The sequence below is a fragment of the Vigna radiata genome, chromosome 7 (assembly GCF_000741045.1).
Source record: "Vigna radiata var. radiata cultivar VC1973A chromosome 7, Vradiata_ver6, whole genome shotgun sequence".
Classification (NCBI taxonomy): Eukaryota; Viridiplantae; Streptophyta; class Magnoliopsida; order Fabales; family Fabaceae; genus Vigna; species Vigna radiata.
Window position 1 is genome coordinate 24,382,059 of NC_028357.1, and position 13,543 is coordinate 24,395,601.

Here is a 13,543-nt window from a genome sequence, read left to right on the forward strand (position 1 = left end):
AGATGGCGACGAATAAGTGTTGAAGGTGATGTGTGGACATCACAACCATGAGTTGGTTGAAACGTTAGTTGGTCACCCTTAAGCTGGCAGGTTAAATATGAGTGAGCAGTTATTACTCGTTGATATTTATATTATGTGTCAACATATGTAAATATACACTAATAATTGTTAATTGAGTATTTATCCATTTATTCTCAAGTATATAAATCTCGTATCATCTCCAGAAGCAATAAGAAAAAATGTAAATAAAACATTAAAATAAATGTCAAAAGGAAATATATATATATATATATATATATATATATATATAGTCGTAATATAAATAATACATAATAAAGTATATAACATAAATAATGTACAATAATAAAATGCTGAAAATATGATAATGTTATCCAAACGACAATGATCGTCTCCCACGTACATTCTTCCCGTCTCTCCTGATCGATGGATGTTCCTTAATGGACTCATTAGGAATCCGTAGCATCTCAGTCGAGATATGGTACGCTTCAGTTCCCTTAGTCACAGTCCAGCACGAGATCACCGTCTGTAACATTCTGGCCATCCGCTTCACTCTAGCCTGCATTATAATTGTCACAAACAATTAACTAAATATTCATAGAAAATGATATAACATAAACAATGTAAGATAACATACCAGCAATCCAAATGATGATGGTGGAGACGATCTATGAGGGGCTGGTGTAGTAGGTGGAACATCTCGGCGTTGTGTAGGAACAACACTCGGTCGATCCTCACCTTTCATCTTCGAACATGGAAACAAGTAGATCAAATCAAAGATGAAGGTACATTTGTACCTGTAGTAGAGTCAAATATCCGGCCATTTGCTTCGGGAACCCTGTCTCGTATCTCCAAGCTACTCATATAAATAGGTGAGTGCAGCAACGTCCCAGACATATTTGTCACATGCACATATGTCTCTAAACAATAGTAAGTACGACATGCAAATTTCAGTGATACTCTTATTTGCGAATATCATGCATCCAACTAGATGCAATAGATACGCTCTGGCAACATACTCCCATTGTTGCGCCTTACACCATTGAAGATGAATCTGTCTAAGTTAGCTAAGCCTGAATATCGTGCTTCTTCCATCTCCGCACCAGTCATGCCACGATCAATGCCAAGAAGCTCGACAAGGATTGCATGAGCTTCTTCAAACTTCAACTCCTCCACGTCACAGAACTGTCCCAGGACTAGGAGGTGAAGCAACGTCGAGACATCATCAAGAGTAACAGACATCTCACCTATAGGAAGATGAAAACTACTCGTCTCGAAATGTCATCTCTCAATGAATCCAAGCAATAAACCCTTATCGACATACTCATAAGAAATGCACGAGAGAGGCATCAAAGTAGAATTCAATACAATCTGTTGAATTCCCTCGTTGCACGGTCCTAACTTATTTATTTTTTGTCGTGGGAGATCAACTTCAGGATCTCTCCTCGATCCTACACAATAACATTTAATATAAATTATATTTAAAATAAAAAATAAAAATTATAAATTCAGTTTTTCACTCACCCGACCTTGCGCAATAGCATATGCAACATGTTGAACACAGTGCTTCAATAAGGAAGAATCACGTAAACCTCTAGGAAATCCACCAAAAGCCTCATCTATGTGAGGAACATCTTCATGTTGCTCGTCTTCATCAACATGGGCCTCAACTGCCCCCTTTTGAAAAGCCTCCTCCTTAAAAGCCTCCATACATGAGCATCAATAGGAGCGTGACGCCTTCTCCGAATTGAAGTTGTCGGTCTTGTCCTTGCTTTGCTTTGGGAAGAACTCTCTCCTCGATAACTAGATGATGCACTGCGTGTTCTTACAATTTCTGACCAAAATTTAAATTAAATAAAGTAAAATTAAATTAAATATTGTTTTAAATATAATTAAATTATAAAAATGGAAAAACTATAAAAAATAATTTCAATTAAAAAAATAAACTAATAATAATTAATTTATTAACTACATATAAATTAAATAATTACGTAATTAATTCTTAAAAAAATTATAGACAATTTCATTTAATTATTATTAAATTAATACTAATTAATTTATTAACTATAAATAAATTAAATAAAAAAATAATTACGTAATTATTACAAATAAAAAATTACTAACTATTTCAATTGACTATAATTAAATTAATAATATTTAATTCATTAAATATATAAAATAATTATGTAATTAATTACAAATAAAAAATTACCAACAATTTCAATCAACTACAATTAAATAAATAAGATTTAATTCATTAAATATAAATAAATTAAATATATAAAATAATTACATAATTAATTATAAATTAAACAATTTATTTAAAAACTATAAATAGAAAATTTTATAAATCAATAAACAAATAAACTAAAACATTACAAAAAAACTAAAATAAAAATGAGCGAAGGACTCAACGAAATGGAGAATACGTTGGGCCTTCGATTAATACCAATATGGGTGTTGTTCCCTTCACCTCCTCAAGTGGGTCCTGTACCTCTTTACTATTTTAATTTATTTTAAAAATATTCTACATCTCCCCACTATTTTTTTTTATTCCAAAAATACCCTACATATTCCCACTATTCTTAACAATCTTTCTCTTTCTCTCTCTACATTAATGAAGCATTTATATGGCTCATTAATGGAGCATTTACATGACTCAAATTTCAACTTGTGATATATTTTCTTAAATAAGTTTTATTCAATCTTATTTTCGCAGTTGAATATATTTTTTTCTTTTTAAATTACTCAATAAATTGTAAAATTTTGTTCTATATTTCTAGAAAAAATGTTTATATATATGTGTGCTTTTTTTACATATAATATCTATAATTTTTAACATTATATTATGTTTTAACTCACCGACATGTTTGACTCAAATAACTTGAATAAAATATTTAATTTATTAGATAAATAATATAAAAATATTATTAAATACTTAAAATATAAAAAAAAAGTTATTTGTTAAGGATTTAGAATTTATTTAGTTCTTTNATTATTAAATACTTAAAATATAAAAAAAAAGTTATTTGTTAAGGATTTAGAATTTATTTAGTTCTTTCGTCATTATAAAGTTAGTATATAATAATAATAATAATAATAATAATATATCATTATTTACTATTAATATTATTATGTTTATTATTTTGTATTTGCATCTAACTTTTAATTATATAAAATGAAAATGGTAGAAGTACTAATATTGAAGTTTTCTTTGAATTTTATATTTTGTAATATATCACAACTTCAAATCTGAACCATGTGAATGTTCCATTAATATAGAGAGAGAAAGGGAAAGGTTGTTGAGGATAGTAGGGAGGTGTAGGGTATTTTTGTTATAAAAGAAAATAGTGGAGATGTGTAGAATATTTTTGAAATAAATGAAAATAGTGGGGAGGTGGAGGAGCACTTGAGGAAGTTGAGGGAACAATACCCTACCAATATTCATTGACGGATATGGACATTCGTTGAAGGCCCAACAGACTCCCCATTTATTTCCGTTGAGGCCTTCAACCAATTTTTTTTAACAAAACAACTTTTACTCTTTATAAAAACAATTAGAAAAAATATTAAATCAAATACAAATAAATAAATTCTAAATATAAGTTAAATAAATCTAACAAAAAACTTAATTAATAAACGAAAAAAATCAATACAGAAATCTAAAGACCACAAAAAAAATGGGATAGACCACAACGAAAATGGATATTTGGTGGACCTTAGCCATATCCATCAACGAGTATACATTGATTGGCCAACAAATATTCCATTTCTATTGTGGCCTTCGTGATTCTCTTCATTTTTCATAGAACACGCATCACACACAGTATATATCAGCACAAATGTTCACAAAATGCACAACACAATATACATTCAAATGAAACTATCTATCATGTAAAGATTCATCCAAAAGAAGCACCAACCTGGATCGGAGATCAAACCAAAATGAGGAATGAGGAAGAGAGAAATAACTAAGGAAGAGAGAAAGTAAAAGTGTGAGAGTGGGGTGGGGTGTGTGGCACTGGGTGAATAAGAGAGGTAACAAATTAGGGATTTAAGAAAAAAAAAAAAAAGAGTAAATGGTAAAACTAAGAAAGGATATTTTTGAAATGAAAAAAAATTGGGCAAAAAAAGATGTAGTGGTGTAGAGGTGTATGAGAGAACCTCTCTTGACTTTTTCTTCATCATCATATTGGATTTGAGTATGCTTTTCCTTTTCGTTTTGATACATTCAAATAAATCGATACCTGCATCATAGAATATTTATTATATTCCTTTTGTGTGTTATCTCAATACTATTTATTTTCTCTTTCTTTAGTAACCCATTTGCTAAAATGACTAATTTCCGAAAGAAAAAAAAAATGGAAGTTACATCTTTTACAAATAAAATTGATGGAACTTTAAGTACCAAGTTGAGATATTAACGAGTTAAGGACATACTCTTATAAGATAGCACTATAGCATTATTAATTTATATATATATATATATAATACTTGTGAAAACAAATGTAACATCCGAACAGGACACTTCGAACAAATCGTTTTAATAAATAAATGAATATAAATATTTAAGACAACTTGTAAAATTAATTCAAACTTCCAAACCGTAATTAAAACTCAAAATAACTAATTGTTAAATAATTTTATAAACATAGTTTGTATAAAAAAATTTGGGTTAAATATGTTTTTAGTCCCTAAAGTTTCACTGATTTTTGGTTTTAGTCCCTGCATGAAACATTGATGGCATTTCATCCTCTTAATATGATAACTCGTATTTTTAGTCCCTAAAAACAGACGCCGTTAGTTTTTTTATGATGTGGCTAACGGCAGAGTCATGTACTCTTCCACATCCATTGACCTCCTTCACTTTCTCTCTCTAAAACCTCAAGAACGTCCTCTCATTGCTCTCTCTCTCATCTGCAAAGAAGATAAAAACGCATTTCCACCCCTTAATATGAAAACGCATTTCTCACTGTTACAAATCAACTAACAGAAAACTATTCTAAACAAAGGGTTATAACAAATTTCCACCCCTACACACAAGACTTGACCTCAAGTCCTAGTATTACTTTTTGTAGCAGCAGTACGAATCAATTGATTGAAAGGGAATCACAAAGAAGTTGAAGCATTAAGTACAATCCCGGGAGGTCTGCCTGAATCATCCACAATTCTCNAAGACGGTCCCTGCAACTTCTTAGTTAATTCTTGTAAGACTTCTTCTTGGAAGCGAGCCAACCGAACTGCTTCTTGAATGGATTGTGGCCTATGAAGACATATAAACTTTTTGAATTCCAATTTTAATCTGGAAAGAAAAAGAATTAAAGCAAGTTCTTTAAAATTATTACTCTAGCTAAAAGAGTATCAAAGTAGATATTATTCTTGACTTTGTTAGGATAATAGTAATTAAAAGAAAATAACCAAAAACATATCAACAATGAAAACTTCAGAGGCATAAAGCATTAGTCTCTGTAACGCATGAACCAAAAAAAAAATCCAGCAAGACAAGTCCCTGACACAGCACAACAGATGCACGCTTTGCTAAAAAATAATAAACATACACGTTAAAATATAATGAACACCCAAATCCAGATAATAACCCAGAAACCTACAAAGGAGCTTAAAGTGTTCTTCTTTTCTTTTAGTCCGCGACATCACGCAAAAGCAAAACCAAAAAACGCAAAAAGAAAAAAAACACACAAACAACACTAATTAAAAACTTTCACTTTCTCCTCAAATCCAAACACTAATCTTTTACATTCACCCGTTCTCGTACCGAACCCTTCCATTCATCAATTTACCCACTCAAACCCTCGCACCGGAAGAAGGCGATTGAGGAACGACGACGACTCTTAGTGGATTTCGGTGACGTTGAGGTCAGCGAGCTCACGGCGAGGGAGTGCGCGTAAACGGAATGGGAGAATCTAGGAAAGTATGATCTGCAAAATTAGTTGCAGACGAGAGAGAGAGCAGTGAGAGGGCGTTAGAGAGAGAACTTGAGGTTTTAGAGAGAAAAAGTGAAGGAGATCAAGCAATGGTCAATGGATGTGGAAGAGTACATGGTTGTGCCGTTAGCCACATCACAGAAAAACTAACGACGTCTGTTTTTAGGGACTAAAAATACGAGTTTTCATATTAAGAGGATGAAATGCCATCAATGTTTCATGTAGGGACTAAAACCAAAAATCAGTGAAATTTCAGGGACTAAAAGCATATTTAACCCAAAAAATTTTCAAAGAAATATATTTCCCAAGTCTCTGATTATTCTCGCCGCATTAAACATCCATTAGACTATCTGTATTATCATCATCTGCTCCCATATAATAACCTGAGTCATACGATCATCGCAGGTAGAAAACACGACCATAAGAAAATGTAAGGGTAAGCTAATAGAATAAACATCAAATCAAACGATATAAAATTTATATCATAGTTGTTAATTCTTTACCATAATTCTATTATGTCCAACAATCATCAATACATAATAAGATTATAACAACCATCATCACACCCCTAAACCATTCCCTTAACTAGAATTTATACCATTTCCATTAGCTCTATCTCACCTGTCGAGCAAAGGCAACCCATTCTTATACCAAATTCTCTTATAACATTTTTTTCTTCTATACTTCCACGGATGTTCTATTTTACCGAAATAGAACGATTTGAGTGATCCTCCACCACAACTTCAGACATGTCTCCCCTACTCCACCATGTCTACCACGACACTGAACTCAACATGAGTTGGACCCTACGGGCGAGACATTCATCCTTTTCTACCCTCCTACAAGAGGAAATGTTAGCACTTGAATACTCAGTCCCTTCCATCGCCCCTCTAGGATGAAGAGACTCATCTCTTCCACCGCCTCTTAAAGACAAAAAGATCCAACTTTTTACTCTCCCACAAGAAAAAAGGCAAAACTCGATTTCCAATCTTTTCTACCGCCCCTCAAAGACGAAAAGACTCATCTCTTTAATATTAGACTTCTAATTCACCTTAAATTCTAATAAATAAGTTTATGTTCATAAAACTAATTTAAAAGATAAGATTGACCCTATACAGCATGATTTAACCTTATTTATATTATATGTGCATCAATAAGAGCTTAATCTGAATCTATATAAGTGTTTTACCCTAACCCATTCGAAATATTCCAAGAGATAACAGTATCAATTATGGAGTCATGAATAAGAATTAGATTAAAAATTTTGAATTAGAGGATTGGTATGGAGCCGTGGCATAAAATAAACCACATGAGTTAATTAACATTTGTTTTGCCATCAATTAGAATAACAGTACATTATAGAGTAGACAGAGTATAAAAAATGCTTTTGGAGTAGCCAAAAGGGTTACGTGCAACCAATAATAAAGACGAAACGCTACAAAAGGACATCTGGTTTGGTAACTCAAACCAAAACAAATGCAAACGATATAGGATTCAATTCAATTCAAAAAATTTCTTTTATTTGATCCTACCTTAAATTTATTGATTTCTTTGTATTCTATTGTATATAACAGAAACAGAGTTTGGATTGGTTTGAACTTAAAACAATTTAAGTGGCTTCCGTGGGGATGAAAATGATTCGCTGATCAAGACTCTGTTGACTTTGTTAAAGCAAAGACAGAACAAGGTTTGAAAAGCTATGCTGATACAAAAAGTTATTAACAGATAAATAATAGAAGAAAAGAAAGAGAAAGCAGAATAAAATGATTGATTTGATGATGAGAAATGAAAAGTAATAGTAGTAATAGTTATTACCAACGCCAAATACCTAAACTCAGTTCATCAAGATTAAGAAAGGATATTGGTATTCAACTGCTCACTTTCTCATTGGGTCTCGTTTATGTTCAGCCACGACACTAAAAAAGCAAAACTGCTTCACCTATTCCTCAATCATCACTGTGCCTCACCCAACAACTACTGCATTCTCTTTCATCATTTCATACTTTTTTCAATTCTATTTCTTGTTTCTTTTCTTCTGATAGTCAATCTTTGACCACTGTTACATTAATTCTATGTGCTCTCTTACTATATTTACTATTGGACCTTTTTCTTCCCTTATATTTCCCTTTCTGTCTAGTGTTTTCTGATCCATGTTGACCTTTTTGTTATCAGATTGTTTCTTCTTCATCTAATGCTCCCTCTTCTCTTTCAATGGGAACGGAAGGTGCTTGACTTAGTTGTGTTCTCATCTCTAATTTGTCACCCTTGCCATGCGCAGATACCACTTATCTCCAACTCATGCCTTGCCATGCATTCATCTATCTATATACACTTCCATCTTCACATGTACACACTTCAAAAGAACCATAAAAGCATAGCTCACCCCAGCACCATAATTTTTTCCCTGCTTTCGTATTCATCATTAGGAGCAACTTCCATTGCTACTTGAAACAAAACAGTCCTGTGTCAAGTTTTAGTGTTTCAAAGTTTCAAAGGAGAGCAACCCAAATGCCACAAATAATGAGGTTTTCACCACTTGTAGTTGTGTTGGTTTTCTGTTTTTCTCCTATGCTGGTAGTCCCTGGTCTGGGCTACTCAGATCACACTACTTTGGGAGTGCTGTTGGAAGTGAAGAAGTCTTTTGTGAAAGACCCACGAAATGTTCTGAGTGATTGGTCAGAGGATAACATTGAATACTGCAGTTGGAGAGGGGTGTCATGTGAATTGATATCAGACTCAAATACAATTTCAAACTCTTTAGATGGTAACTCCATGCAAGTGGTGGGTCTCAATCTTTCTGACTCGTCACTCACAGGGTTTGTGTCACCTTCACTCGGTCGTTTGCAAAACCTGCTCCACCTTGATCTCTCCTCCAACAGCCTCACAGGTCCCATTCCACCTAATCTCTCCAACCTCACTTCCTTGGAATCTTTGCTTCTCTTCTCCAACCAACTCACGGGTCACATACCCGAAGAGTTCGGCTCGCTCAAGAGTCTCCGAGTCATGCGACTCGGTGACAATGCATTAACGGGAACGATTCCAGCGTCTCTCGCCAACCTGGTCAATTTGGTCAACCTTGGCTTGGCTTCCTGCGGACTCACCGGGTCCATTCCGAGGCAACTTGGTCAACTCAAACTCATGGAGAATCTGATTCTGCAAGACAACGAGTTGATGGGTCCGATTCCGACCGAGTTGGGGAACTGCTCAAGCCTCACTGTCTTTACTGCAGCTAACAACAAACTCAATGGATCAATACCCAGTGAACTGGGTCGACTCAGCAATCTGCAAATTCTCAACTTTGCCAACAACAGTATATCTGGGGAGATTCCGAGTCAACTCGGTAATATGAGTCAACTCGTTTACCTGAACTTCATGGGGAACCAGTTCGAGGGTACCATTCCTCCGTCTCTAGCTCAACTGGGTAATCTTCAAAATCTGGACTTATCAATGAACAAGCTCAGTGGAGGAATCCCAGAGGAGTTGGGCACCTTGGGTGAGTTGGCTTATTTGGTTCTGTCTGGTAACAACCTTAATGGTGTCATACCAAGGACCATATGTTCCAATGCAACAAGTTTGGAGCACTTGATGTTGTCAGAAAGTGGACTTCATGGTGAGATTCCAGGTGAATTGAATCAATGCCAGCAACTGATGCAACTCGATTTGTCCAACAATGCACTCAACGGATCCATACCTCTTGAACTTTATGAGTTGCTGCTGTTAACTGATCTCTTGCTGAACAATAACAGCTTGGTTGGTTCCATCTCTCCCTCCATTGGGAACCTCAGTGGCTTGCAGACACTTGCTTTGTTTCACAATAATTTGGAGGGTGTTCTGCCGAGAGAGATTGGAATGCTTGGCAAGTTGGAAATTTTGTATCTTTATGATAACCAATTGTCAGGGTCTATACCTACGGAGATTGGTAATTGTTCTAGCTTGCAAATGATTGATTTCTTTGGAAACCATTTCAGTGGGGAAATTCCAGTCACTATTGGAAGGCTGAAAAAGTTGAATTTCCTTCACCTTAGACAGAATGAGCTAGTTGGTGAGATTCCAGCCACCTTGGGTAATTGTCATAAACTGAGCATTCTAGATTTAGCTGACAATCAGCTCTCAGGTGCAATTCCTGCAACATTTGGATTCCTCAATGAATTACAGCAACTCATGATCTACAACAATTCCCTTGAAGGTAATCTCCCTCACCAACTGATAACCGTAAAAAACTTGACCAGAGTGAATCTTTCTAAAAACAGATTGAATGGTAGTATATCTGCATTGTGTAGCTCTCAGTCATTTCTTTCTTTCGATGTTACTGACAATGAGTTTGAGGGTGAAATTCCTTCCCAAATGGGAAACTCACCCTCCCTTGAGAGACTACGATTAGGTAACAACAACTTTTCTGGAGAAATTCCAAGGACATTGGGAAAAATCCGTGAGCTGTCATTATTAGACCTCTCAGGAAATTCACTCATTGGATCAATACCAGCTGAGCTTTCTTTGTGCAACAAACTGGCTTATATTGATTTAAGCAGTAACTTTCTTTTCGGACAAATACCATTATGGCTTGGAAGTTTATCTCAGTTGGGAGAGCTCAAACTCTCCTCCAATAATTTTTCTGGGCCACTTCCATTAGGCCTATTCAAATGTTTTAAGTTGCTTGTTCTGTCTCTAAATGACAATTCCGTGAATGGAACTCTCCCATCTGATATTGGTGAACTTGCGAACCTAAATGTCCTCAGACTTGAGCACAATAAGTTTTCTGGACCGATCCCTCTGGAGATAAGCAAATTGACCAAGCTTTATGAGCTCCGGCTCTCAAGAAATGGATTCAACGGTGAGATTCCAGCTGAGATTGGAAAACTTCAAAATCTCCAAATCATTTTAGACCTTAGTTACAATAATCTCTCAGGTCTCATCCCACTTTCTCTTGGGAAACAGTCAAAGTTAGAAGCTCTTGATCTTTCCCACAATCAACTAACTGGAGAAGTCCCTCCACAAATTGGGGAAATGAGCAGTTTGGGAAAGCTTGACCTCTCTTACAACAGCCTTCAAGGAAAATTGGATAAGCAGTTTTCCCGTTGGCCAGACCAGGCATTTGAAGGAAACATACATCTTTGTGGAAGCCCTCTTGGGAGCTGCCACAGAAATGACGACTCTGAAAATGCAGGCCTGAATGAATCAACAGTAGTGATAATCTCTTCCCTTTCAACTTTCGCTGCAATTGCACTTCTGATACTCGCAGTCCGAATCTTTTCCAAAAACAAGCAAGAATTTTGCAGGAAAGCCAGCGAAGTGAATTATGTTTACTCCTCTTCTTCATCACAAGCACAGAGAAGACCACTGTTCCAACTAAATGCAACGGGAAATAGAGATTTCAGATGGGAAGACATCATGGATGCTACGAACAATCTAAGTGAGGACTTCATGATTGGCTCAGGCGGCTCAGGGAAAATCTACAAAGCTGAATTGGCATCTGGAGAAACTGTGGCTGTCAAGAAGATTTCATCAAAAGATGAATTTCTGTTAAACAAAAGCTTCATAAGAGAAGTTAAGACACTGGGGAGGATTAGGCACAGACATCTGGTGAAGCTAATAGGATATTGTAGCAACAGAAACAAAGAAGCGGGTTGGAATCTGTTGATATATGAGTACATGGAGAATGGGAGTGTTTGGGATTGGCTTCACGGGAAACCAGCCAAGGAGAGCAAAGTAAAGAGGAGCCTTGATTGGGAGACAAGGTTCAAAATTGCTGTAGGATTAGCTCAAGGAGTGGAATACCTGCATCACGATTGCGTCCCAAAGATCCTTCACAGGGACATCAAATCCAGCAATGTATTGCTAGACTCAAAAATGGAGGCGCACTTGGGAGATTTTGGACTGGCAAAAGCACTAACCGAGAATTATGACTCTAATACCGACTCTAATTCTTGGTTTGCTGGCTCTTATGGCTACATAGCTCCAGGTAGGTGATCAAAATACTGGTTTGAATTCACCTTTATCTTACAATATCTTTTGCCTATCTTTAACCACTGAAGAAACTTGTTTGATATTGGCTTTATTTTCAGAGTATGCATACTCCCAACAGGCAACAGAAAAAAGTGACGTTTACAGCATGGGAATAGTGCTGATGGAACTTGTTAGTGGTAAAATGCCAACAAATGAAATTTTTGGAGCTGAGATGAACATGGTGAGATGGGTAGAAATGAACGTGGATATGCATGGTTTTACCAGTGAGGAATTGATAGATCCTGAACTGAAACCTCTTTTACCTGACGAAGAGTTTGCTGCATTCAAAGTGCTTGAGATAGCCTTGCAATGCACGAAAGCTACACCACACGAGAGGCCATCTTCGAGGAAAGCATGCGACCTTCTCCTCCATGTATTCAACAACAGGATGCTGAACTTTGAGAAGATGAATTTGGAGCATTGCAAATGAATTTGCTTTCGGAGGATTGAAACAAACCCTACTAGCATTATGGAAAATTTATGTAAACGATACTCTTTTTTTTTTTTTTTTTCACATTACATAGAGACATTGCATACCTGCCGTTGTTCAACAGTTCCCAGCTATCAGCCAAAATTGGCAAGAACAAATCATCAATTTTCAACGGTTCATGCTGATCTTGAATTAATTACTAAAAGCCGTGTCAGGATGTTGAAGAAGATGAATTAGATTTTCATACTTATTTCAACCTAAAAGTTCAAAATTCAGTTTTCCAATTTTTTTTTTTTTCATATGCATTACTCAACTTTTTCATTGTGAAATATATTTTTGTTTTGATTTTCCAAATAAGACAATTTCTGTGAGTTTTTTTTCAATAAATATTCAATATTTTAAAATTAAAACTTTAAAATAAAATCTACTTATTTATTTAATAAATTTGTTAAGATTATTAATCATGCACAGATTTTATGTATAAAAGTTAACTCTGATAATTAATATTAACATAAAATATTAAATTAGTAAATAAATATATTTTTAAGAAATTTCAATATTATTAATATTAATAATTAATTTTAGGTTTAATCATTTCCGACGTCCCTATTTTGGCTGGGTTGGCTCAATTTGGTTTCTGTATTTCTAAACCTCTCGATTTGATCCTTAATTTTGCAAATTTAACTCAATTGAGGTCTTGTCGTTAAGTTGGCTAGACAACGTTACAAAAATTGAAATGTGGGTTGGTGACAAGACTAAGTGTTCCTGACATGGCAGAAGTTGGTCATGTTACATGGCTTTTCATGATTTTTATATTTAAAATTAAATATTTCATATCAAAACGCACGTTTCAATAAGGAAGACTTGATTACTGTTTAGGTAAGTCTGAATTGGAGATAATTGGGAAGAAAAACTCTGACTGGTTGATAATTGGGGATAATTGGGAGAATAGGGTTTTCTCGAGGGTTGGGTTTATGGTTGGAAATTGGGGGACAATTGGGTAGATCGTTGGTATTTGGAATAGTTGGTGAGTAATTTGGTTTCTTTTTAAGATTTTTGAGTGATCAATCGGTGCTATTTTGGTGGGGGAATCAGGAAGGTATTGTCGGTGAAGCACGTGGAAGACAGTGGCGACAGTGTTCGTAGTGAA

At 35.0% G+C, this 13,543-nt stretch overlaps 1 protein-coding gene across 1 annotated transcript; it reads left to right on the forward strand.

Moving 5' to 3' along the window:
- The first annotated feature begins 7,631 nt into the window (after window positions 1-7,631).
- On the forward strand, window positions 7,632-12,718 carry LOC106766212 (LRR receptor-like serine/threonine-protein kinase GSO1). Its single transcript, XM_014650959.2, has 2 exons — window positions 7,632-11,919; window positions 12,023-12,718. Exons 1-2 carry the CDS (start codon window positions 8,469-8,471, stop codon window positions 12,391-12,393), a joined length of 3,822 nt encoding a protein of 1,273 aa, XP_014506445.2. The 5' UTR covers window positions 7,632-8,468; the 3' UTR covers window positions 12,394-12,718.
- The last annotated feature ends 825 nt before the right edge of the window (window positions 12,719-13,543 follow it).

Coding starts and splice junctions, on each gene's coding strand:
- LOC106766212 (XM_014650959.2), top strand. CDS start 8,469: ATGCCACAAATAATGAGGTTTTCACCACTTGTAGTTGTGTTGGTTTTC. Junction 11,920..12,022: donor TTATGGCTACATAGCTCCAG/GTAGGTGATCAA, acceptor CTTTATTTTCAG/AGTATGCATACTCCCAACAG.